The following is a 24,958-nucleotide window of genomic DNA, read 5'->3' as shown; positions in this document are numbered from 1 at the left end:
TGTGAGCTCGTTGAGGGCAAAAGGCCGGTCAACTGTGAAATCTGCTGCAATGACCTTGTGTTTGAGGTAGAGCACCTGAACAGCATTGCACATGCAGCTGGAAGTTAGGATGATGTCTGATAGTGTCCTATCTAAGCCTGGGTCTCATCTTGATCAAGCATGTGTTCCAGATGTGATGGAGATATGTCATTACTGTTTATTTAACCTTTATTAATCCCCTGTGTCACTACTTTGTTTCAGTGGTACCTACATCAGTCTTAAGTGATCCATAGACTAATTCGCCTTGCATTGGTAGGGAAACTAGTACGTACATGTGCGCGTGAGTCTGTTTATACTCATACGCATCTGCATGCGCGCGCACTGACCATATCCATACCCCCTCGACTGCGTCGTGCCGCTCATTACGTTTCGATCCATGCGGGGCTCCTGCGCGTGCACTCGGCATTTGGCGGAGAGGAGCGCAGGACGGTCGGTGGCGTGCTGCTGCTTGCTGATACCAGGGGGCTCAGTTCACCACGGTCCTCCTCCCAGCAACGGTGGAAACAAGTACGAGATTCCGTCGGTGCTCGGTCGGGGCTGCTGCGCATCTGGACCCGACAGTGTCCCCGGGACGATTACGCGTCGACGCGCTCCGCTGGACGTCTCCCTGTCCCGCTGTCCACACACAGGAAATAATCACACCGGTTGAGGACAGTTTGGCTTTATTTTTGACAGAATGGCAGGCGCAGAGTGCCTTCTGAAAACGCCGAGGTAAGAGACTGTTTATCCTGCCGGGATTTAAAAAGAAAAAATGTCGATGGTCACAGGCGCATTTATTCCCAAACGAATTGAACATGTCAAATGTCTTTGGGTACTTACATTGTACGTCTGCTGTTCATGAATATCTACTTCATAGTGTTTTTGTTGCATATGTGTTGCCACTTTAATATTATCCTATAAATATCACATATGGATTAACTGCAACACCTTTTTGAAATATAGTACAGTATTTTTTATTTTTTTTACAAAACCACTGAGGTGATCGTGATGTTTGATGTTGCATTGGATCAAAGCGTGGTGATCTTTTGACTGTGCAAAGTGTGTCACTTTGTGTTCAGTGCTGGAGAACAACATCCACGCAGAGTGATGCAGTAAATCCGCTTTCACAGTCCACTGTCAGTGTTTGTGCAGTCAACAACATGTTTCAGCTCGCCTGGCCTGACTGATAGATGTATGGCAAGAAAAAAGTGCACAGCAGTCGCGTTTAAAATAGAAATGTAAACACTTGGTCAAAAGGTTTCTGCAGTCTTCAGGACCTAAACCTGCCACATGGATCATTTTGTGCAGTGGAATCCGAGGGCTGCCACCAAAAGTTGCTTGTTTGTGCGCCACTTACATGGCCCACACAAGCTTTCACAGTAAATTACAACAGCGGACCGGGGGCAGTCATTGAGAGACAGACATTTCATGTGTTAATTGCGTCTTCAACTGCAGGCGGATGTCTGCTGGGTACCTGGGGGCCCTGGCAGCGCGAGAGCGCTACGACCTGTCAATCATTACCGAGTCGTGATGGAAAGGTCGTAAAGCGCAAAGATTAAAAATGAGGTCGTGCATGACGAATCTTATCCCGCTGGTCTTCTTCTATTTCGTGCGGAAATCACTCATAATTTGCACGAAGAACACAGACAGGCCAGTAGGCCTGTGCTGTTTCTTTTTTTTTATAGTGTCCCATTTTTTGCAGTGTCGTAATCTTTTAATTTTATGCATGCATCCAACGTGTGTGTGTGTGTGCGCGCACATGTGTGTTTGATGGGTTTTTTGATGCGTGTCTGGCAGATACAGCAGCACATTCAAAAGCACATCATATCCACTTATCTCCAGTAGGGCATCATCACTTTTATTGTGACACAATTATTTATGCAGGCATGTTCATTAACTGCAAATAGATAGGGTTGTGTCATCCCTGGGGGCCTTTCAAAATATAATGCTTTTTAATTTGCTTTGAAATATGTGGATTATAGGGAAAAAAAGCTGCTACTATTTAAATATTCCTCCCTATCCTCCTTAATTTTCTAAATTGATCCCCATTAATGCCATTCCAGATACGCTTTGATTTACCTTATCTCAGTGAACGCATGCACGGAGGATAATGATGCCTTCCTGGGATCTTGAGTTTGCGATGTCGTGTTAAGGCACGCCGTAGGCTGACAGACGCTCCCATCACTACAGATTGTTTATAATCATTTAGTTTCAAGCACCAGATGAGGGAAACATGTGTTTCCCCGTTTGTTCGGCTATATCCTCTGGCGCCGTTGCTGTCAAAGTCAATTTTCACGATTTGGCAAAGTGGCCATGAATCTTTGATACTTTAATGCTTAGATTGACACTAATAGCTGCAACTCGCTAAGGGGGTCAGTGAGTTTTGCATTCATGCAATGGAGTCTGTGCCACGAGCGTATTTACGCAGAGAGAAGACATCATAGAAATCCATAAAGAAACAATTTTTCTATTGTAGCTTAAAAGAAGCTGGGAATAATGTAAGTGAAGGGATTAAGCGTTTGGCTCAGAATGTTGACATTATTCACCAGTCCGACAATGGCTGGTTAATTTGTTGGATGACTGCCACATCTGTACAGTATGAACAAATGTGACAGGCAGTGGGCTGATCCAAGACTTTTATTTGTATTTCATTTTTAAAGGGAAGTGTTGAGCACTTGACAAGAACTTGCTCTGACAAAGTCAACTCTGTGCCCTCTTTGCCTTGCAGCAACTTCCAGTCGTCGGCCATGTTTGAAGGCTCAGAGGCTGTGGAGGTGGAGGGAGGAAGCCCGGAGAGCACCGTGGCTTCATCCATCAGCGCCTGCAAGAAGGTAAAAAAGGATGCAAAATCTATCTCCCTGTGTGTCCCTCTGCTGTGTGACCCCTTCTTCTTTTTCTCTGTTCATATGCCTGTATACCCGTCCCTCATATCTGCCTCCCTGTCAGTTTATCTTCAGTGCAAGGTATTTTAATTTCCTCCCCTGGGGTGCCTGCGCTATAGGGATTGTGCAATAAGAGGAACAGCTAAGCCCTGGGGTCAACACAGTGGATTTATCATCTCCCAGTGCCAACGAGACAGGAGGGGAAATGGCACAGATCAGTGGGCTGAGGTAGAGGCTAGATTGAATTTCCTTTTTAAAATTGTGTGTAGGTCTATTTGTATGCGTCTCTTACTACGCGTGTGCGTGCAGGTGTGTCCCTAATTAGCCTACACCGCTCACGATCTCAACTGACTTCCACTCGAGTGTCCAGCGGAGTCACCTGGTGATGTCTTTCTTATAATTGAACCCCGGGCCCCGCTCTCCCGTGCCAGCAGCCTTTTGATATGATCGCTCTCTGTGAGATCAGCTGAGGCTGCGTCACCTTCACCTGGCCGAGGGCCTGCACAGATGGTCTGTTCCTGAAGGGGGGGGGGGGTTTGTCACTAAAAATACACAGTGAGAACACGCACGTAATAGTCATCATATGTCAAAGTGTTTGCTTAAGAACTATTTTATATACAGCATGTGATTTTAATCTTTTATTGGCTGTACATCGGTTATCTTCAAATAAATAACTATAAACACATCATATGGTCCGACCCAAGCACTGTGATAAGCATGAGGGCAATCTTTAATTTCACCTGTGTGAACAAATTGGCATTGTAATTGGGTTATTGAAACAACAAACTCAACAGTTTTTAATGAGAGTATGTCAGTCCATAGAACAAGGACAATTGACAAATCACTGACAAGGGCAGCTCAATGAGTCTAGGTTTCACCCCGAGGGCTTCATTGAAATATCCCTCCAGGGAGAAGGCAATACCTGTTGTATTTATACTGTGCAGTGTCTGGTTAAAGGACAGACTGTTGATCCTGTGCCACTTCTCCTGAAATTAAGGTCAATTGATCCCAACAACAGAGGGGGGGAGAGTGCAGATGAAAGTGAATGTGCGACAGTGTGTGTGTGTGTGTCACGTGCTCCGTGTGTGTGTGTCTGTGCGGTGGGATTTTCACAGCGCTGCTGTACCTGAGCAAGGCTTTCTCTGTGTGCTGCAGGTCCTGTGCAGTAACAGTGTGCTGGACTCGCCGGAGTATTGGCGGAGGAATGAGAAAGCTCTGTGCAGAGTGGGCCTGCTGGACGACGACACGGAGGGCAGCTGCACCATGGTGAGTAGCTTACTGTGGAACGATGACACATTCGCACACGACGTCTCTAGTGTCGAGTCTCAAAGCTGGAGCAGGAGGCGTGTCTGTGGCCTCAAACGACAGCGAGGTAAATGTTTGAATTTGACATCCAGAAAGTGCACTTTCTCCAAGCTGCTTGCTCTAGGTGGCGTCATGATGCTCATGCAGCTGGTTGTTGTTGCTCCCTTGCTGCTGTTTTGTAGGCAGCTGTTGTTCTTAAGGTTTGGAGTGTCACTTCCTATGTGTTGAGAAAATGGACACGATTTAAGGTAATACAATGACTGTAATTAGTCGTGCACCTGATCACCCAACCAGCGTTGCAGAAGCAACCATTTTGAGCTTTTGACAAGAGAGTCTGGTGTTAAGTCTTTAAGTGCTTGCTCATGAGTTTGATTGAAGGGAAATTACTATTCCTTCGTTCACAAATTTTGTATCATAATTCCTCTAGCTGAGAGATGGGTTCTGTGAACAAAAGTCGGATTTGATTTGTGTTTTGCCTTCTTGAAAATGACTTGGAAAAGAACATTTAAATAATTGAATTTCTCACAATCACTTTGCTGCTTGCGACATACCAGAAGAGTTTCTTCGAGTAGATGTTATAAACTATGCAATTTCAAACTGCTGAAAGATTGTTAAAAGCTCAATTTAGTCTCAGCAGGCAATTTATTAAGTGAAGCGGCTTGCGGCGTCTGTTGTTGATTTTATCACAGATTTAAAAAAACAAAAAACATCATCTCTGCTGTAACACAAACTCTCGAGGATTTCCATAGTTTGAAAAGTGCACTCTTGCTGGACTCTCAGCATGACGGGTACGTCAACTCAACTTCACATGCCCTTACAAAGTTAAACCTTTCAGAAAGCACGTTTAACAGACTCTGAGCCTAACCCTGAACTCTGAGTGGACTAACCCTGAGATGGGAAACTCTGAGTTTTGATTTGCAGAACAGCTGATCAGAGTTTATTCACTCTGAGTTGAGCTCGTATGTGGTGAATGAAAAAAGCCACCTTGAGTGGAGCTCCGATTCCACGATTCTCTATAGCAACAAACAAAAGGCAGGCTTCCACTGGACGTAGAGAGATCAATGCATGTAAGATATATATGGACTGTGTATTTATCTTTAAAAAAAGAGCCTGAGTCAGAGAAGGACTTCTAACTGACAAGATACAGTTTACCGACCTTACTCACGGTAGCTGGCTGAAAGACGACAAAGCGCAGCAGTGTGGAACAGCACTATTACAGCAGAAACAAGCACAACAGTTACGTGGACTCGGCGGCCCGTAACGTACACGGTAACAGTACAGTTAAACTTAAAACAAGCAAACAAGGTGACAAAAACACACTATGACCAGACAATAGCCTCTTACTTGAGATCGTTTCGTAGCGATCGGCGTGTGTTTCGTGGGACTTTTTCGGGTTGAGTTTCTCCAGCCAATGACTGGCGGGTTGAGCGGCGCACTGCTCTACTTGTGGCAGCGGGGACATCAGCGAATGTCAACTTGAAGGAATTCCGTGATCATTCTTCTGCAGGTTAAAGTGGGGGAGCACGGGGAAAGTTACCCGTTTCTCCTTCAGGATCCAAGTGTGTGTGAACACAAAAAACATTCTGTTGCTCGTCCGGCGAGGTTAGAACTGTAACCTAAAGGGCTTTTTTGGCTACTAATATTGTTTTAAGGCTAAGGGTGGAGGTGTGCTCCAGTGGCCTTGGTGACGTCATAGCTGGTGTGTCAAAGGAACTCCCTCGTGGCTCTCATCCAATGAGGCACCAGCGTTTGAGCCAAATCTCACACTCGGGTGAGATTTTTAATGCCTGATGGTTGGTGCGGTTCCACAGTTTAGGCTTTCAATTTGACATGTAGGCCTCTCTCTTTGTTTCCCCAATCTCCTTGCCCTCTGTTCAGTGCATGCTGGGATAGATGTAGCAGAGATACAAATCTTTAAACACCACGACAGTCAGAAAATTATAATTATTTGAGGGGCAGATTCTTTCTCAACCTGTAATTAGATTTTGTAACCCTTAAGTTGCTGCTACATATAGTTTTTAATCATAGTGTCTTCAGTCTTGAACATTGATCTACACAATTTGCCAAAACTCTATAAGTTGTTGTCGTGTATCACAACTGTTAATAAGGAATATGCAACATTTTAAGAAGTGGCAAATTACACAACACAGAAGATACCATAATGTAATTGGCTTTTAAAAACATAAGGAATGACGTTTTGAAATGAAAAGAAGGGGGATAATTGTCAAAACAAATTTCTCGTCCGTATTTCCCTCTAAACAGAATTTGACGTTTGACGAGGATATTCTGGATAAAGAACGTGTTTGGATTAATAAGGACATTGTGTTTCGTTTACGCAAGGACTTTGGGCCTAGAAAATGCATCGGGGGAGAAAGCAAACAAATAGAGAGGCTTTTAGCTGTAGAGGACACACATGCTTAATCCTCTCTGCCGCTCAATTCTGATGTGTCACCTTTGATCACTCACTCATTGTAAATTGCAAGTTAAGCATGAAATGCATTCAGGATTTACGTCTGTCAGTGGCTCAAAGGCAGGCTTTCGTTGGGAGGGACAACAGCCGTTTGATTCTCTAAATAAACACAAAATGAAATATTTTAACGCTGCATCAAGTCCAGCATTTTTTTTTTTTTATAGAAGATAACATTCAGCTAAATTTGTCCACACTAGATGGGCCTCATTAAAGACAGTAATTAAATGCACAATCTGTTCTCTCATGTCTTAAAATGAATGACACGTTCACCCTCGCTTCAGTGATAGCCTAATAATAACCTAAAGGATGCCATTCAAACTTCCTGCAGTTTGTCCTCGCCAGAAAGTCATCACTTGAGGAAGAGTTGCTTTTTATTTTTAATTCTTCAGTCATGGATTGTAGCCGGCAGAATAAATACATATCGCTCCCCAAAACATGTTTGATAATCATTACCAAGGAAACAGGAATAACAGTATTTTAACAAAAAAGCACCGTTCTCACACACTCACGTCGCACTTCGTAAGTGTGAGCATTAAATGTTCCTGAAACCCCCAGACACCAGCTGTATTATCTAGGACAAGACGTACACAGGTCTCCAACAGCTGTGAGATTGATCAAAGATGTTCAGTAATATTCATATCTGAGACGGCTCCCGGTATTTACTGATACAAGTTTTGGCAATACAGTACTCATTCATTAAAGTTTAGTGGATTTTCGGAAGGTAAAAGGTAAATGGTCCGCACATTAGTCCAACATGCCCCGCTGACCATCAAATAGAGTCCTGTAAAGCGGATCTACGCATGTGCACCATGACTCTTTTCCTCCTCCTCATTTTTTCCTAGAAAAGCGGTTTGTGACAGCCGACATCTTGAAAACAAAGATGCTTGAAAACATCCCTGCTCGTCTCTGCAGTACATGACAAACTCGTACCCGAGTCTGGGATTGTGCAGTTTAATCTTCATTGTGTTTTGTGAAAGGTAAAAGCAAAGCAGCTTCATCTTCACATAAAAAAAAACCCAGTTTTTGTTTCAACAAGACAATGCTTGTTTGTTTTCTTGACTCCGTGCATGTTTTCTATGAATCAGAGGGGAACTTCAATGCGATTGCAAACAGATGCGGCTCATCCGCCCACAGCATCGCTCTGACTCTGACGTGACGGATCGCTCTCCTGTCTCTCAATTTCTACGTTGGGCTTTTTATGCAAGTAATCAATCAAACAGGACCGTACGATAGATAACACTGTGCGAGAAATAAATGATTCTGTCCTGTCCTGAACTGTACAGGGAGTGTGGAAAAAAAAGTGAAAGATAAGATGGTGAGACAATGAACGCTGATCCGAATAGAAAAACAGGTGTAGAGGCATTTTATTGTTTTCCCTTGTTGACTTCTTTAGCTTTAATATTGAGTGGAGTTCGGGGGGGTTGCTTAAATGTTAAAAACAGCTTACTCTGATTAAATTAATTAATCCAAAATGAGTATTAGGTTGAGTTTTCAAAGAAATGTCTGTTTGAGGGTAAAAAACGATATACGTTTACTTATTCAGGACTTAAAGCAGAAGGCCCAAAACTGTGAGCTAAATAAAAGATAAAAGCTTTTGATTTCCTGTGTTGCGCTCCATCATCCACCTCTGGCTGCATCATGTTGTCACCTTTGATCGCTCACTCATGTTTTAATGCATGAAGTCACAGAGAAGTCTCACGTTGCTGCGATAGTCACACCGAATTTCATCACACCCCTGAGAGATGTTACAGAGTGAGCATTTTGAAAAGGAAGACAGCACCTTATATATTTATTTTTTTTTTCTTTGCAAGGCAAATAGTTACGTAATCTCTGTGCATCTAAATTACATGTTGCATTTACTTTTATTGATGTACCGTACCGTACGTGACAGTTAAAGATTGCAGTTTTTGTAAGAAGTGTGAGCCAATTTGTTTCAAAAGCAGAAAATGTGGTGTAGTAAACCTGCAGTATCCCTCCTCAACACCGTTCATTCCTGAAGGAGAGTGATCCATTCATCACCCGATTCAAACACTTCCCACTCGGGTAGCGGGTTGTGTCCTGACCTGGCCCCTTCCTGGCCCAGAGAGAGGGAGAACAGAATAAATATGCCATCAGCTGCGGCTGGAGCGCTGAATTACAACAGGATCAGAGCAGGAAGACAAACCCTCTTTCTTTCTTCTTCCTTTTACTCACAGTCCATCTGACATTATGAGAAACTGCAGTCTTCGGTACAAGGTTGTGCTCAAATAAAGAGACCTACTTGCTTAAAAGTAGAAGCTCTCTTCTAAAGAGCTAGGTAATAATAGTTATTATGTGTTATTTAAAGTGAATATCTCTTACCTTATATACAACTAAAATGTATGTGTGTGTGTGCGTGCGTGCGTGCTCAAAGTTTTTTACATTCAGTGGTAAAATAGATAGATTGGAAGCAGCTCAGTCGGAGGTAAATCATCATATGATAGTTCATGTTGTGCTCCGTAAACAGCTGATGTTGTGCATTTTTTTCAGCACACACCCACATTTATGAACACAAAATGAGGCTGTTTACAGTCACCAGTATGTGTGATTAGCATGCTTGTCTGGTCTCTACACCAGCGCTGTATAGCTTGTGGGTTGCATCGCGAAATGAATACGGCCGAGTCACTGAGCCTTAATGTTGTCGTCCTCCCCCTTGAACTTCATTTGGATTAAATTAAACTTCAAATGGATTATAATTATAGTTGCCAACCTCTGAGATATGTCAAAACACTTTACAATAGGGGGAGCTATATTTAGTTTCGTGACCTCAGAGTGAGAATGAACCCGTAGTTTTGTAACAGCATTAGGGACACTTTCAATGCAGCACCAGTAGAGCATCACGGGGGCTGTGGGGGGATATTAGTTTACTTATGTTTTCTTTAGTCTTTAAAGTAGCCATATTTCATTGCTTTGGGCAAGAAAGACCACACAAAACAAGCATAGCGTATATAAAGGACTAAATGTGCAGTGTAGCAAAACTACTGTAATTCAAGTCAATAAAAAGAGCAAAAAAGAGCCACAGTTAAAAAGGAAGACGGAAGGACCAAGTGTGTGTGGGAGGATCAGAGTAGTGAGCAAAGAGACAAAGTGCTGCTGAGGAAGAATAAAGCTTTCATGGACAAAGGAGACTCAGATGTTTGTAATGGTTTGCTGTATTGACCGAAGTCTGTGCACATAGTGATGTATTGGAACTGTGGCGAAGTAGCTGCATAAGCTCCAGTTGTATGTGTGCTAGAAGAAAGAGAGCAATCTGCCTGCCTGACAGTTTTGTACATCCAAGGCCAAACTGGATTTATGCATAAAGAGAAATGGCTGAATACTGACATTCTATTCAAGTTTTTGAGGTAATTCAACGTCCACAGTGTCAGGATTTATCTGCAGTCCATTTCTGCATCAATACTGGATGAAACCCAGGACTATCTGGCTTTCGTTTGGTCCATCAGCACAGGTGGTCAGAGTCACCCTGAGTTTGTTTGTCGGGGCCGATGTTGAGCACAGCTGTAAGAGTTACGCGCCTAGTGAAGCAAAAAAGATGCAGAGACAGACACCCAGACCTCTGCTGCAGCCGGACTGTTGACGCCACATAAAGCTGTGTGTATTGGATTGGTTGTTTGAACAGCTTAAAATAGAATATATATTATTTATGTATTCTGTAGCAAAGTACAGATTATCATTAACTTGTGCTGCTGCAAAAAGTGATAGTGAGGATGTTTGGTTGGATGGATGTCATCTAACAAACATTTTTTCAGCCTCGACCACAATACCTAACCTTTTAAATGTGTATAATCAATACTTTTATGTTAACAGTGAATCACATGATTACTTTAATGTGAAAGGATAGCTTGTAATGATGTACCCAGGACTCTTTTAGTTAATTGTTTTGGTTTTCCTGCCCACAATGTTGCCATATTGGTTCACTCTCACCACTCCCATAGTAGTAACAAAGCGCGAAAGAGTACATCCATGCTCTACCTGCTCAACACCACACAGCAAACAGACAACGTTAGCGACGAGCTAGTCAACATAGTGGAGCATTTAGCAGCTGAAATGCCAGATATGTTTCTCAGGAGTTGGTGGAGACAAAACACAGAGAGTGAATATTGATCTAAAATGGCCAAACAATCTGTTACTGCAGGTGTAACTATGTAGTTATAGTTAACTAAACTTAAAAAAAGAAGGAAAATCAGTGATGTATCAGTCAACACAACTTCTTCTTAACGTGTTATGACTGTCTCCCTCTTTTGGAACACTACTCAAGCCCTTGAGTGTATCACTAGACTTCCATGGTATCGGTTTATCCACACATCAAATTATTACTTTTACCGTCTCTGTCTGTATATTTGTTTTCCTTTCACCCTCACTGTTGTTTACGTGGTCAGCCCTTCAGAGACAGGCTGGCGCACAAGTGGACGTCGTCCAGTCTGTCTGTGAAAACCTGATGGAATGGGAGCGTGTCCCTGGGCTCGTCTCGCACATGGACTCAGAAATGACCACAAGGTCCTCTGCTTCCCAAATTTAGAACAACCACCTCTCGGCTCTCACCGTCTGATGGGGTTAAATTGCTGCAACCCTTCTCAAGGACAAACTCGTGGATCATTCGCCTCGCTTCTCCTCAAACTGTGTGTTATGTGCAGGCGATGTGTTGGCAGGCGGGGGAAGGTGTCTTTGCTGCTTTTCCGGAATGACTTCCAATATTAGGACAAGTGAATATTGCCGAGGTGCCAAACATCTTACTTATATGTTGTGGTATTGGATAGAAATTGAAAATGAACCACTAAATACCAAATTATAGCCTTTGCTTTTTTTTGTGCATTCTAGTGTAGGGAAAAGCCATGAGGTCATTCTTTGTTCATAGCGCATCACCATTTAGATAAAGGGCATATATCTGCATCCAGATACAGAACAAAAATCTAATTAAAAAACATTATTCTATGCATGTTATCAGCAACACAAACAATAGCATGTAAGAACTCTGCAAAATTACTAAAAACCGAATTCAATGGCCATATTGTCTATCGAACTAGGGTCAGCAAGTGGCACAATAAAGCTATTGTCCATCAGTAAATGGTGTAGATTCATCTCGGGTCCTGTTGCGTATGCCATTGACATTTAACAGCTAATCGGACAAAATGGTCCTCATCACACAACAGACGAGCAAATAAACAAACTGTTTGTGCTCCACACTGACTAGACAAAGGAGCAAGCCTCTTGGTATTCCGATAAGTGCTGTAGGTGACACATGCAATCCATGAAGGGCAGATGAGGTTTGATCAGGGTGAGGCCGGAAAACCTTTTTCAAATATCCTTTTAATGTCATCTGTCATTGGCTTCCTATTTTTGACAAGTGGCAATTTTCCTCACATTAAACCCAATAGTTTGGAAATATTCCGTTTTTACTGGAGGACACCAGATCGGAGATGAGGGGGAAATTGACCTGTTCAGAATACAGCGCATTACCGTTTCAGCTGAAGGACACTCAAACTGACTTTAGACAGTTGTTGTTGTTCCCTGGTATCGTTCCTTCTTAATCTCAGCTTTTTGATAGAGCAAACCCAGACTGTCATTCGAAAGTACGGGAAATATGCAACGTGTCACCGAATTATAGCCTTATTTTGAAATATAAACTCACGAGTATATTGACCTATTTAATGCAGCAGTTCTTTTGCTTCACTTTCAGAACTGCAGTGAGAAAACAGACTGAAAACATGACATGATTCTAAAAGAAGAAATAGTTCTGAATCTACACCACAGTGATGCTGGATCTATACCTAAACCTTGACATGACTTTCAGGGAATACATCGTGTTTAATGTAACACAGATAAATGGGGAAAAAAGATGAAAATCATGGAAAGTATACGCTATCTCACAAGCGCTGAGGCTCTTCAGAAGCCTCGCCCAATGAGTGGAAGCGCAGCTCCAGGGAACTTATTTCAGACAGCAGTGTGTGTCAAGACTGGAGACTGATTTTGAAACTATATATATTTTTCGCAGGTCTATAGAGGAGAGAAGTGGGGTGGAGGGATAGCAGCAGGCAGAGCGGATATGGAGACGGCAGAGCTAAAAAGGAGACTGCAGCATCCCACCTGTGCATGTTTTGCAATGAAAAGACCGAGACTGCATCAGTGACTCACATTTGGTTTGATTAGTAATGACAAGTATGGTAGCATTAAGTTAGACATACAGTATATAATCAAGACTCAAATATGTCATATTTACATGCATACACATGCTGAGTATGTGCGAGTTAGTGGGAACTAACTCACCCAACCTCCCCCCCCCCCCCCCCCCCCCGCCCCTCAAATGCTGTCGGTGACGCGCTTCATCCATTTAGCTACACAGGACTGACTCGGCTCTGCCAATTCAGATCAGAGGCTGTGCGCCGTACAATCAAACGGCAGCCGGCGGACAGTCCCAGACTCCCAGCACTGACATGAGGACTCCATCACACACCATTAAATGTGCAGCCAGCAGAGGCGAGAGGATGGTGAGATGAAAAGAGAAGGAGGCAGAGGGTGTGACAGAGGCACAATGAAGGAGTGGAGACGGAGGAATAGAAAAGCAGAAAAAGGAGAGATGGAGACAGAAAGAAAAAATCACTGCTGCTAGAAGCCCCTGAGAGACAAGAGGGTCTTTTTAGAAAGGGCTCTGCCAATGAGAGAAAGTGCCTGACAGTGGTTATTCAGATGCGACAGACAGCTGCTGTAGTTGAGTCACTTAGAGGAAAGCTATCATTCTGTCTGGTTTGTAGGATTTGTGCAGTGCAGTGACTTTCCCTTTTACAGCACTCTCGCATCTAACATCTGGGATATTATTTAGCTCTGTCATAATTTCCCCACTCCCACTGTCACTGTCACTCTAATATGTTTTTCTTCTCTATTTGTCTCTCTCAGATCTGTTTTGTAAATCTGGACCCTCAAAAATCGGACTATCGTGACGACAAAAGCATCAAGGTGAGCAGAATCCTCGTCCCTTTTCTTTCCTGACCGCTTTTTCGTCTCCCAGGAACTCTGTTCTCTGTATTTCGCATATAATCATTGGCTCAGTTGCCATGGATTCAGAATCATTACCCAGAATTAGGGAGTTGTTTTGTTTCGATAATATGCAGCCTTTTTGCAGCTGGTGGTGACAGAATTGCACATGGCTCGAGACTTCTCAATTTTATAATTATGTGCCTCTGAATTTAAAACAACAGAGATCGCATTATGTTAAGTTTTGAAGTCGCTTTTATCCTCTCTGTCCCTGTGCTCGGTAACTCCTGCAGAAATTGGCCTCAGTGTCTCCAGACCTGCCAAAGCTTGTCGAATTGCTGACTGTCCACCAGCCGAAAGAAAACGAGATCCTACTGCTCGGTGGCCTAGAAGCCTCAGATACTTGCCAAACACACCCACTCGCCCCCTCTCAGGTGAGTTTGCGGTGTTCACTATAAACCCTTGCAAGTATTTTCATCCTTTGAATTAACTGACCGGGAGTGCGAGGCAGCAAGTGCAAGCTGTTCTTTAACGCAATTCTGTGTGATTAGATTTTAACCTTTTGTGCTCGGACAAATCCACTGGAGGAACCTCATTTAATCTAGTAACTCTCCCCCATTCACTCCAATGAAAACATAGAACTGCATGTTAGACAGAAAAACATCCAGAATGGATGACTTATATGAAAACGATTTATTTCAGAATCATTTTAAACTTGAAACAGACATAAAAAAAACAATAGCTACTAAATAAAATCCTTTACTGCCTTTATTTTTATTTAAATGCAGTGTTCCCTTACAGCCAGTGATCATCACATAGACTTTCTGAAGCTCACCAAATACATCATTGAATAAAGCCATTGAAGAATCAATACACGGCCTGAGGAGCCTGCACAGACTATTAAACTTGCATGAGGAGATCCAATGAGTTTACAATTATAGTTAATAGTATCCTGTATTGATTAAAAGAAAGAAAAACAGGCATGAGAGCACCATAAACTCATTGAGTCAGAAGGTTCAAGATGTTTGATATTATATATCTCATATTTTGTGACTGTGTGTGTGTGTATTTATTTGTGTGCGCATGTATAACAGGTATCTGTACATGTTCCATTCAGGGTGGGCAGCAGCAGCAGAGAAATACAGGTGTGTGCCTGGTTCAGTGTTCAGGGCAGAGACGCTCCACCCAACCTGGCAACATCATCTTTGAGATCAACAAGTTCCTGATCGGTCTGCAGTGGGGGAAGGAGCGGCAGCTTCAGCAGGGCCGAGCAGCCAGGCAGCGGGTCGACGACGACACGAATCGCTCCATCTCATCCATAGAAGAAGACTTCCTCACTGCCTCAGAACACCTCGGTGATGACAGCGAGGACGACGGCTTCAGAAATGGTGAGCCTCATTACCTCCACCATAGAGGGTTTTGTTTGCAGCCATGTTTGTTGGTCGGTATCTCGACTACACAGCTTTGACCACATACTGTTCAGCATGAAGTGGCTGTTCCAAAACTTGTTTTGATGTGGTAAAGTAATTTAAACTTGAAAACTATCCATATCCAAGTGGATACTAGTGCTTTGTTATGGTTCTTATAACTGTAGTGTTTACAATGGTAGTGTTGAAACATCACTGGCTCATTGTTAGTTAGGCCTTAGCCCATTGGTTGATGATAACAGTGGGAGTCCTCCTACTGCATTAATTAGAGATAATGTGGAATTTTAAGGCCAGCAAAATACTTTCTTGTCAAAGTAAGATACGTTGAAAGATTTTTATCGTGACTGAGAATGTATAAACAAGAAAGCAGTTTGTATTTATTGCCCATGTGTTACCCCAGTGATGAATGAAATGTGCAGGGGGAAATTGAACGGGACAAACGAGACAAAACCCAGCTCTAATTTTCCACGGGTTTGCTTTCTGTGACACTTTGGAACTGATAGAGCTGCTTTCTAATCAGTGTGGACATGTTTCATTCCCTGCCGTTCTCTGTTTTTCTCTGTCTCCTCACAGAACCAGAGAGTGGTGACCTGGCAGAAAGCTTGGTAGAGGTTGCGCAGAAACATGGTGTCAGACTTGCATGTCAGAGGGGACAGCTGGCCCATTATCAGAACAGGGAGGATGCAGAGCTGAAAAAAGACAGGAATCAGCGAGCAAGCCTCCATACTAAGGAATCAGCTGGTCACTACGCCACCAATCTGGCCGAATCGGTACTGCAAGACGCCTTCATACGCCTCTCTCAAGACGAAACCTCCTTTGTCTCCGAAGCTGCTGTAAGCTTGTCCCTCTCTGGTCGTACCTCCAATGCTACTCGTCTTTCAAAGACCAAAGAACCTTCCCAGCAGCGCACTTGCTCTTTTGAACTCCCCAAGATTGTGATAGTTCAAAGCCCAGACAGTTCAGACGGAGCGGCAGAATGGCCAGAGACCCAGGTGTCTCATGTGCCTGACCAGGATATCACTGCCAAAGCCCAAGAGCTGCCAGGGAATAGAACACAGGCTGAAATCCCCCACCACAGTGGAGGACACCCATCCAAACATGTAGAGGTGGCTTTGGCCTGTGCTGCCAGTGTCATTGGCACCATTACCAACCCACTGCTGACAGAACAGCTTGCCATGGAATCGGCCTCAGAGGAAGACGCGGAGGAGGAGGAGCTGCCGGAACGAGAGGAGCGAGGTGACTACTCCTTCTCCTCAGCCATATGTGGCATGGCTCAGGTAGCTGGTGCTGTAGCGGCTGTGGAACTAACCGAGGAGTCAGGGGAGTGCGGTGATTCTGACGCAGGTTCCGCTGAAGTCCACACGGCATCCTGTGGTCTGATGTCGGCTGCCAAAGCCTCTGCAGCCATCACACTGCACTGCAGTGTAGCAGAAGGTACCAGCGTCGAAGCGTTTCGGGCCAACATTGCTGAGGTCCTACACAGGGAAGCAGCTGAGGTTCTGACTCAGCCGCAGGGCTACAGGAGTATAGCCCACCTGCTGGAGGCCACGCATAACAAGATAGTAGATGGTATTACTTGTCCAAAACAATCCTACATGGATGAAAGAGAAGTGGATGACTTAATAAATGAGGTGGCAGACAGCCTATTCACACATGCTCTAGAGAAAGCAAAAAAGAAAAAGGAACTGGAGGGTAATGGAAAAGATGCACCGGGCCTTCAGGTGTTTCTGCAGGACAGTGTTAACAATTTGCTGTTTGATATCCTTTGTCTGACACAGAAGAAAATCTGTCATATCTCTAGAGGTGACCAAGGGTCCTACGAGACACAAGAGGGTAATACTTGTGCCAGGGAGCCTTCTACCACCAAGGAGAGCAAGGATCCCTTAAGTGAATTACAGTGCTTAGTTGGCCTAGGCCAGTCCACTAATAGTTGGAACCAGTGCAGCATCCTACACGGCACAGATAAAGAGAAACAACAGCAGTCGTCATGCAGACAAAGTCAGTCTAAATCCACCTATTTGCCTGCCAAGGACTTCTCTGAACACCAGCAGATCCAGCAGGGCGGTGGTGCCATCAGAGAACCTTTGAGTGAAATCCAAGTTCATAGCACAGACAGGAGGGGACGTGTAGTGACGGGCAGTGACAGCAGACGGGCCTCCATCACACCCCAGTCCTCCCTCACACCCCAGTCCTCCCTCACACCCCAGTCCTCCCTCACACCCCAGTCCTCCCTCAACTCTTGCAGTTCTCTGCTTTCTTGGAGAATGGATTCAGAGTCCAGGACACCTATTACTTGCTATGCCGATGATTTGGCTGCTACAGTCGTGTCTATGGCCACAGAGCTGGCCGCCATCTGCCTTGAAAACAACACTGGGAAACAACCTTGGTTCTGTGCCCTAAAAGGGACATCTACCGAAGGGCCAGAAGCCTACTTGATCCCTGCTTGCCGCACAGTGCTCAGGAGGAAAGAAGCTCAGAGCAGCAATGCTGCCTCCAAGAAACACCGGGCACCGCGCCTCAGTGAGATCAAGAGGAAGACGGAGGAGCAACCAGAGCTGATGGAGCGGCTGGTGAACCGGGTGGTGGACGAATCGGTAAACCTAGATGAGCCACAGGACCCATTTGCCCTCTTTGCCTCTGAAGTCACGGCCAGGATCATGAACTGCCCTGAGCTTAACGTGGTGGACACCTCTAAAACAGGCCAGCCACGCAGCAGGCTGCAGTGCGAGAGGTGGAGCCGTGGGAAGGCCTCTAGTTATGAGAGCATTCCAGAAGAAGACGCAGACCCCACAGGCACACCCAACACATTGGGCCCTGGCAGTCGGTTAGGTCAGAACTTGAGCCGTGGTAGCTCAATCTCTAAGCAGTCCAGCTGTGAGAGCATCACAGATGAGTTTTCACGGTTCATGGTAAACCAGATGGAGACCGAGGGCAGGGGCTTTGACCTTCTGCTGGACTACTATGCAGGGAAAAATGCCAGCAGCATTTTGACTGCAGCTGTACAACAGGCTGCATCAAAGAAAAACGGTCACCTTAATGTCAGGACGTCATCCTGCCTGTCCAAACAGTCGAGCACGGAGAGTATCACAGAGGAGTTCTACAGGTTCATGCTTCGGGACATGGACAAGGAAAACAGAGAGTATGGCATCGCCAAGACTAAGGAGTGGAGCAACAGCCTGTTCCCACCTTCTCCTAGAACACCCTTCTGTATACGACAGTCCTCTGTCCCAGACCGGCGCTCCTCCGACTCGAGACTGACTGTCAACTCACCAATAAAAGCCAATTCTTTTGACGGATTTGCCCGCAATGTGCACGGAGAAACCCTGAATATCTTCCACACCAACTCAGTGTCAGCCACAGGACTGTGTAAGTCGGACTCCTGCCTCTATCAAAGGGGTAGGACTGACCAGATTACAGACATGCTGATTAATGAGACCTGGTCGAGCTCCATCGAGTCCTTGATGAGAAAGAACAAGATCATTGCTGATCCAGAGGACAGTATCGAGCTGGAGGCCGCGGGAGACTCTCAGCCCCACGTGCAGCAGTTTGCCAATCGCCTGGCGGCTGACATTGTGGATATTGGGAAGTCTGCCTTGGGGGGGCAGCAAGATGTAGCTGGGGGTACACCTGGGTCACTCTCACAGCCGTATATGCCTGTTGGTGAAAGAAGGAGGGGGTTCAAACAGTCTCATCTAACTTGTGGTCGAAGTAGGTCCAGTCAGGAGCAAACTGGTATTGGAGTAGGGTCCGGGACTAGTGACGGCAGCGCACCCCGTATGAGGGGCCCCAGAGATGTGCCGCTGATCCACATCGAGGGAGATCAGAGGGATGAAGAGACTCTTTTAAACCCTGAAAGGAGAGTAGGAGGACCTCAGGAAACGCCCCCAGAAGTGTCGGCCACCAAGCGAACAGAGAGAGCTACGGGCAACAGGTAGTGCACGTTTTTTATAATCATCACACTGTAGATGAGAAAACTAGAGATCAATATGTCTGACAAGAGTAGCAGTGAGAAATAAGGAACCACACGTTATTTTTAACGAGTGGCAGGTACGCAGACGGTCCATTCACTGTGAAAAGTGATCTATTTTTAGCAGTGTGTGAGGTTTGACAAACCTTTGGATAGGCTGTAAATCACACCGTCTGGGTCGTGAACTGTGTGTGCAGAAAGCTTTTAGTAGCTTCATCTTTTATCCACTGTGGGGCTGTTCGACTCACCTTGATCGGTACAAGCTGCACTCACACTTGGCTTACCCACTAAAACCACAAGACTCTCAATAGCTATTTAGACTACGTTGACACAACTAAAATAGCAAAGACTTTTGGTGTCACTTTAGATTAAAGGTTGCTCGATAGAAGTTGTTTGGCAGCAGGTTAGCTGAAAAATGGTGTTTATATGAAGTCAGTTCAATTGTACTAAGAGTATGTAGCCCTTATGATTCATATATATTAGACATGGTCAGTCTTGCATTTTTAATTCAAACAAGTAAAATTCACTCTAACTCTAGAAACTCAAATGTCTGAGTGGCTTTTCAGAGAAGGCAGGAGAGCGTAGACACCGGAAGACATTTTAGTGGATATTCTGAAGGTAATGAACCTGCTGAAATTGGATTAGTGGAAAGAGGTGCTAATGTGCAGAATATGTAGAGGAAAGTAGAAATGTAATATTCATATGTGGGGAATCATTTGCGATCTGTTGTCTTTTAACTGAGTGTTTTAACGACATTCAGATCCTCAAAATAAGACTTCTTTCGATAGTGAATCAGAGGGAAACAGCTGAAAGGCTCCAGGGCCTCAGGAGTCACAAGACACGCTCCTATTCACTTTACAATACATGTAATCCAGGAACGAGTGGAGTGAATCCGCTTGTCCCTTGTGTAAGAGTGGAACTCATTTACTCGCCCAGTCAATCCCACCGGATTTCCCTCTAGAATTGACAAGGATGGCATCCCCCGATTATCTGATTATGACTTAATTGAATCAGTTGCCTGAGGAACGGAAAAACCTCGGGGAGTGCAGCTGGCTGATGCATTAAAAATATTAAAATTAATTCGCTTAATTTTTATGTGGTGCGTAGTTATTTTTAAGTTCCAAAGGCTTGTCATTTGTATGAAGTTCCTGCACTGTATCTATGATTTCTAAAGCCGAAACTGTCCCGATACTGCTTTCACTCCTCAGAATGCATTTCCTTTACGTGAACAGTGAACAGAGAGGAACAACATTGGGGCCAAAGTAACCAAACATTGCAGCAGACATTGTGCAAAAACTATTCGATGGTCATTCCCAACCATCTTGCGGTTTGCTCTCCCCAGCAGTGAGAGGGACAGGCCAACTGTGGCGGTGGCTGCAGTAGTGAAGAGCGACAAGCGTTCAATGAGCGCTAGCAGTGAAGAGAGCATGGGGAGCTGGTCCCATATAACCCCCGAGGATGACCCCCACGAGGAGACCAGTAGTTTTATCCAGCTGAGCGAGGGGTCAGTAACCGTTGCTCATTGATACTGCTCCAAACGCTGCTGCTCCCACCCTCACCCCACTCTCATTGGCCCATTGCTACTGACACCTGTGCTCTCCTGTGCCAATGCCAATTTACTCCCCGCTGCTGCTGCAATATCCACACCTGCTGAGGCAGTATATGGCAGAGAGCTGACTCCACGAAGCCCTCTCCATAGCTCGCATACAGGACTAGACGTCGCCTGCACGACTACATGCAGCAGTAGGCGGCAGTGGCACCGGGCGGTTACCTCTGGCATCAAAACCCCGTTCAGAACATTTGCTACACCGTTCTCTACTTCATCAAATTCTCATTTGTTTTGCCAACTTTTTCAAATTTGAGTCACAGCTCTGTGATGCTAGTTGAAATAAGCTAACAGTCTAAATTGCCCTGTTTTCACTTTACGTTAAAAACATTGTGATTATGGACCAAATTACATGACAAATACCGACTATAAATTGCATATTATTATTATATTATATGCATTTTTTTCTGAAGACACTGACGCGTGGATTAAGATGAGGAAAGGGGAAACTGCTCAGCGTGGCAATTATGTTAGTTATGTGCTTTATGCTTAATTAGCCGCAGTAGTCGCCTGCACCACCATAACACTCGCTGCTTCTTGCAACCTTTCCATCTACCTGCTTATTTGAACTTCACCTCATTTCCCCGATCTATGTTGTGAAACGAGGGCTCGGCTGCCAGCCCCGCCTGTCCACCCTATCCGCCCTAAACTACCTCCAAGTCTGCTCATCCTCATTACCAGACAGGCTTGCTGCTGGACGAAAAATCGCCAGCTCCCCCCCCCCCCACCCTAAAGGTCCGATTCCGCTGCAGCTGCAATTTATATGTTAATCACCAGCTAATTAACAACATGTCCTGCATCGCTGCGCCTGGTTATTGTCCTCTTCACGCGTCAGTGGTTGGACGTCTTGAGATAACGTTTAAATGACGCCGTCTGTTGTTTTTATTGGTTAACAGGAACGGGACCAGCAGCGCGTCAAGCCTAGGCCAGGCAGACCTGGATGCTTTTTCTGACGTGCCCGCTCAGATCACAGTAATCGGGTAACTGTCGCTGTCACAGGCCGCTGCTGACGTTAATGTGTCTCTCTGATGCCCATAATGACATTTTTTTCTAATACGACAGAGTCTGTAGATATTATATTTTATTTTCTCATTTTCTCACCCAGAGCGCAGCAATCAGGTGTCATGTGACTGTGACAGGCTGCACATGACAGATTATAGCCAATTACATATTCTGTCATTTAGCGGAGATAATCATGTTCTGTTTAATAGACATCAAAGCCTCTCCAGTCTGCTGCATTTCTTCTATTTTACTGTATCTATATCCATCTCTCAACTCTTTAAAAACACATCTTAAAACACAATCAGATTAACAATTTACATTAATAAAGGAATATTAAATAGCATTAGATATTTTGGGAAACATATGGCTTTTTTGCTGCAAGTTAGGTGCAATAGTCCGACACATAAAGCTCCCTGTAAACCCCTAATGTGTCGTTTTTACATTTCGTTTTTTGTACGAATTAAACAAACAAAATCTAACGTGTTAATTGGTGAGTTTTAGATATGCCGGATTTTGTTAAACCTTTGGACAGAGACAGATTAGTTGATTCCCACTGTTTCCAGTCTTTATGCTAAACTAACCAGCTGTTAGCCGTTGTTTCATATTTACCGTACTGACATAAGAGTTATTCTCTTCCTCTTAGCAAGAAAGTGAATAAGTTCCCAAAATATTGAACTATTTGTTTCGTGATACTGTCTGTATAGTCTACTGTAACTTCCAATTGTTGTTTTTTTCCCCTCACAGTGAGCAGACAGAGAAAGGACATCTAGCAGGAACAAAGGAAAATGTCTTCGGTAAGTGTAGCGATGGATTCTCATGTCATCGCAATGTTATCAACTTCTTAATTATTCACATCAGCTGTAACATCTGTCTACTAACCAAGAGCGGTTGAGTGACTCCATGTACAGCATGATCGGGATTAATCCCTCAAATGAATGTGCTTGATTAGAGGCCAATTCTTCTCTCTGAATTAAGGATGGACATCAAAAATCAAGAAGGGCCCATCGTTTCAGAAGTGTCTGAACACAAAATCAATTTTTGTTGAATGACTTGCGCTCCAACAAAGATTATTTTAAAGCAAAACTGAGCCTTTTTATATTTGGTGAAAAGCATATTTCATGCAAAGGTTTGGCACGTTGGCTTTTGGTGTTCAAGCAAGAATAGAATAGAATGAAATGTCTGTGCGTTGCTTTGATGGTGTAGATATTCAACATTGATGGTGTTATTGTACACGTTAATTGAACCCTCGTTTTCGAAGGGTCCTAGCATACAATACAAACAAAAATGAATAACTAGAAATGAAACAAGCACAATAAAGTAAGAGGAAACACAAAAAAACAAAACAATTCAACCTTTATAAGACAATAAACACACAAACATCAGGTTCATTCATTGTCGTAAAAATTATGACAACAAAATGCTGTAGTTGTCCCTTTATGCGAGAGAAGAAAAACAGTAGTGCATTCCTGTCACCTTTTGATTTTTCAGAGGGCGGTTCACAGAGGACAGCAGCAGGCGGCAGCAGCAACCTCAGGGTGCTGTTGGTGGTGAACTGCGACCTCGAGCCCGAGTGCGTGGACTCCGAGCTGAGAATGGCCCTGCAGTGGATCGCTGCCTCCGAGCTGGGCCTTCCTGCTCTCTACTTCAGGAAGTCCAAAGAGAAGAGGGTCACAAAGGTAGGCACAGCTGTCGGATCAATCATCATCAATCAATCATTTTCAAATAATGTTTTGTTTGATTATTCTAACCCTGTTTCAGGGCTGTACTGTACAGTTTATTCCTACTGAGGTCATGAGCCCACATCCCCAATGCACATGCAAAATGATGAACCCTACATTAATGCATTCTTTTTACATAAATATGACTTTGTAATGTCACTTTTAAATTACATTTTTATGGCATACTATATTTTTTATGAATTATGTTTGACATGCTACACTGACTTTTTCATGATTTTTTTTGGGACATTTATGCCATACTGTTCTATTATATTTTTTATTACATTACTATGTGACTTTTTTATGACAGTTATCACAGATTAAGACTGTTTAGTTGTGCTGTCTTACAATCATTGTACAGTAACTGTTGAAGTTAAAGTGAGTCTCTGATGTAACCTAAAATGAATCCCGTGTGTCTTCTCTCAGTTCCAGAGGGTGGTCCAGCTGATGTCTCAGAAGGCGTGGCGGATTGCAGACTTGTTCAACGCTGTGGTCCAGTTCTGTGAGCTACATGAGAAAGAGGAAGAGGAGGGCCGGTCTCTGTCCAGCCTGTTTGATTGGCTGCTGGAGACGATGTAGGGCCCTGTAGCTTCCACTTACTGCAAACAAAAAGACACGTATTCGCTCACACTTCTAACATCGCACATGTTCCTAACTTGTCTGCCAGATCCCGTCTCCTACTGCAAGTTGAAAGCACAACACGATCAACATACTTGAGAAACTTCTACACCTCAATCTGTCCATTGAAGTTGTGTTTAGTATCTTTTGGCAGCCATGAATGGACAAGTCTCCCTTTAACAAAAGCATGTTTTCGTCTCCAGAATCACCTCTCTAGTGAGACGCACACAAACACTGTAGCTATACAGGTTTTTTTATTTTTTTTATTACAGATTCTCACAACCAAATGATAAGTATATTTATTTTCAGAATCACCTCTCTAGTGCGACACATACAGAAACAAAGCAAACTGTAGGTATAGTATAGATATATCAGGTTAAATTCTCCACACAACTCAACATGCTCATACCTTTTATATCAACATAAGCCCAGAAAAAGTTCTTTCACCTTCTTCTGATGGCCATATCTTTGTTGTGTTCATCGGCCGACGTACCATCTCTGTTGTGACCTTGAAATTCAGTTCAAAGTAAGTATGTTATCTTCTTCATGTTACTCGGGAACTGATTATTTTGGATAGCTGTACTGTACATACTGTAGATTTGGATCTTCTGCACCTGGGAGTAGTGGACTGCTCTCTTTAGCTTTTACTATGTCAGGAAGACAGAGTGAGGTTTGTAATGTTGAATTTGTACGTGAATTAGGTCTGTTTATTTCTGCACTGAGTGGTTCTCTAGTGTTGGAGGGGGGAGGGGGGTGAAAGCACACAATTCAGCTGTAAACTGTCACGGTAGAACTGAATGTATTTATCTTTTGACATCAATAAATTTCTGTGATGTGAAATACAAGCGGGCTTGATCTATTTGTAACATTCAGCAGGAAGGGAACTGAACACTGTTTACAACCAATGTAATACTGATGTGGATAAACAAGCAGCGAGATGAACTTGAAGCTACTAAAA

At 44.0% G+C, this 24,958-nt stretch overlaps 1 protein-coding gene across 1 annotated transcript; it reads left to right on the top strand.

Moving 5' to 3' along the window:
* Nucleotides 1-715: 715 nt before the first annotated feature.
* sphkap (SPHK1 interactor, AKAP domain containing) lies at nucleotides 716-24,762 on the top strand. The gene is made up of 13 exons (XM_076100841.1): nucleotides 716-750; nucleotides 2,747-2,849; nucleotides 4,056-4,166; nucleotides 13,585-13,644; nucleotides 13,956-14,096; nucleotides 14,780-15,050; nucleotides 15,663-17,242; nucleotides 17,297-19,020; nucleotides 20,399-20,560; nucleotides 21,559-21,642; nucleotides 22,409-22,458; nucleotides 23,153-23,340; nucleotides 23,809-24,762. The coding sequence occupies exons 1-13, from the start codon at nucleotides 716-718 to the stop codon at nucleotides 23,959-23,961; spliced, it is 4,662 nt and encodes a 1,553-aa protein (XP_075956956.1). The 3' UTR covers nucleotides 23,962-24,762.
* Nucleotides 24,763-24,958: the final 196 nt, after the last annotated feature.

Source organism: Anarhichas minor, unplaced genomic scaffold, assembly GCF_050575085.1.
Source record: "Anarhichas minor isolate MPS153535 unplaced genomic scaffold, ASM5057508v1 ptg000026l, whole genome shotgun sequence".
NCBI classification, from domain to species: Eukaryota; Metazoa; Chordata; class Actinopteri; order Perciformes; family Anarhichadidae; genus Anarhichas; species Anarhichas minor.
This window is presented reverse-complemented; position numbering and strand designations above follow the sequence as displayed.

Coding starts and splice junctions, on each gene's coding strand:
- sphkap (XM_076100841.1), top strand. CDS start 716: ATGGCAGGCGCAGAGTGCCTTCTGAAAACGCCGAG. Junction 15,051..15,662: donor GGACGACGGCTTCAGAAATG/GTGAGCCTCATT, acceptor GTCTCCTCACAG/AACCAGAGAGTGGTGACCTG. Junction 19,021..20,398: donor GAGAGAGCTACGGGCAACAG/GTAGTGCACGTT, acceptor TGCTCTCCCCAG/CAGTGAGAGGGACAGGCCAA.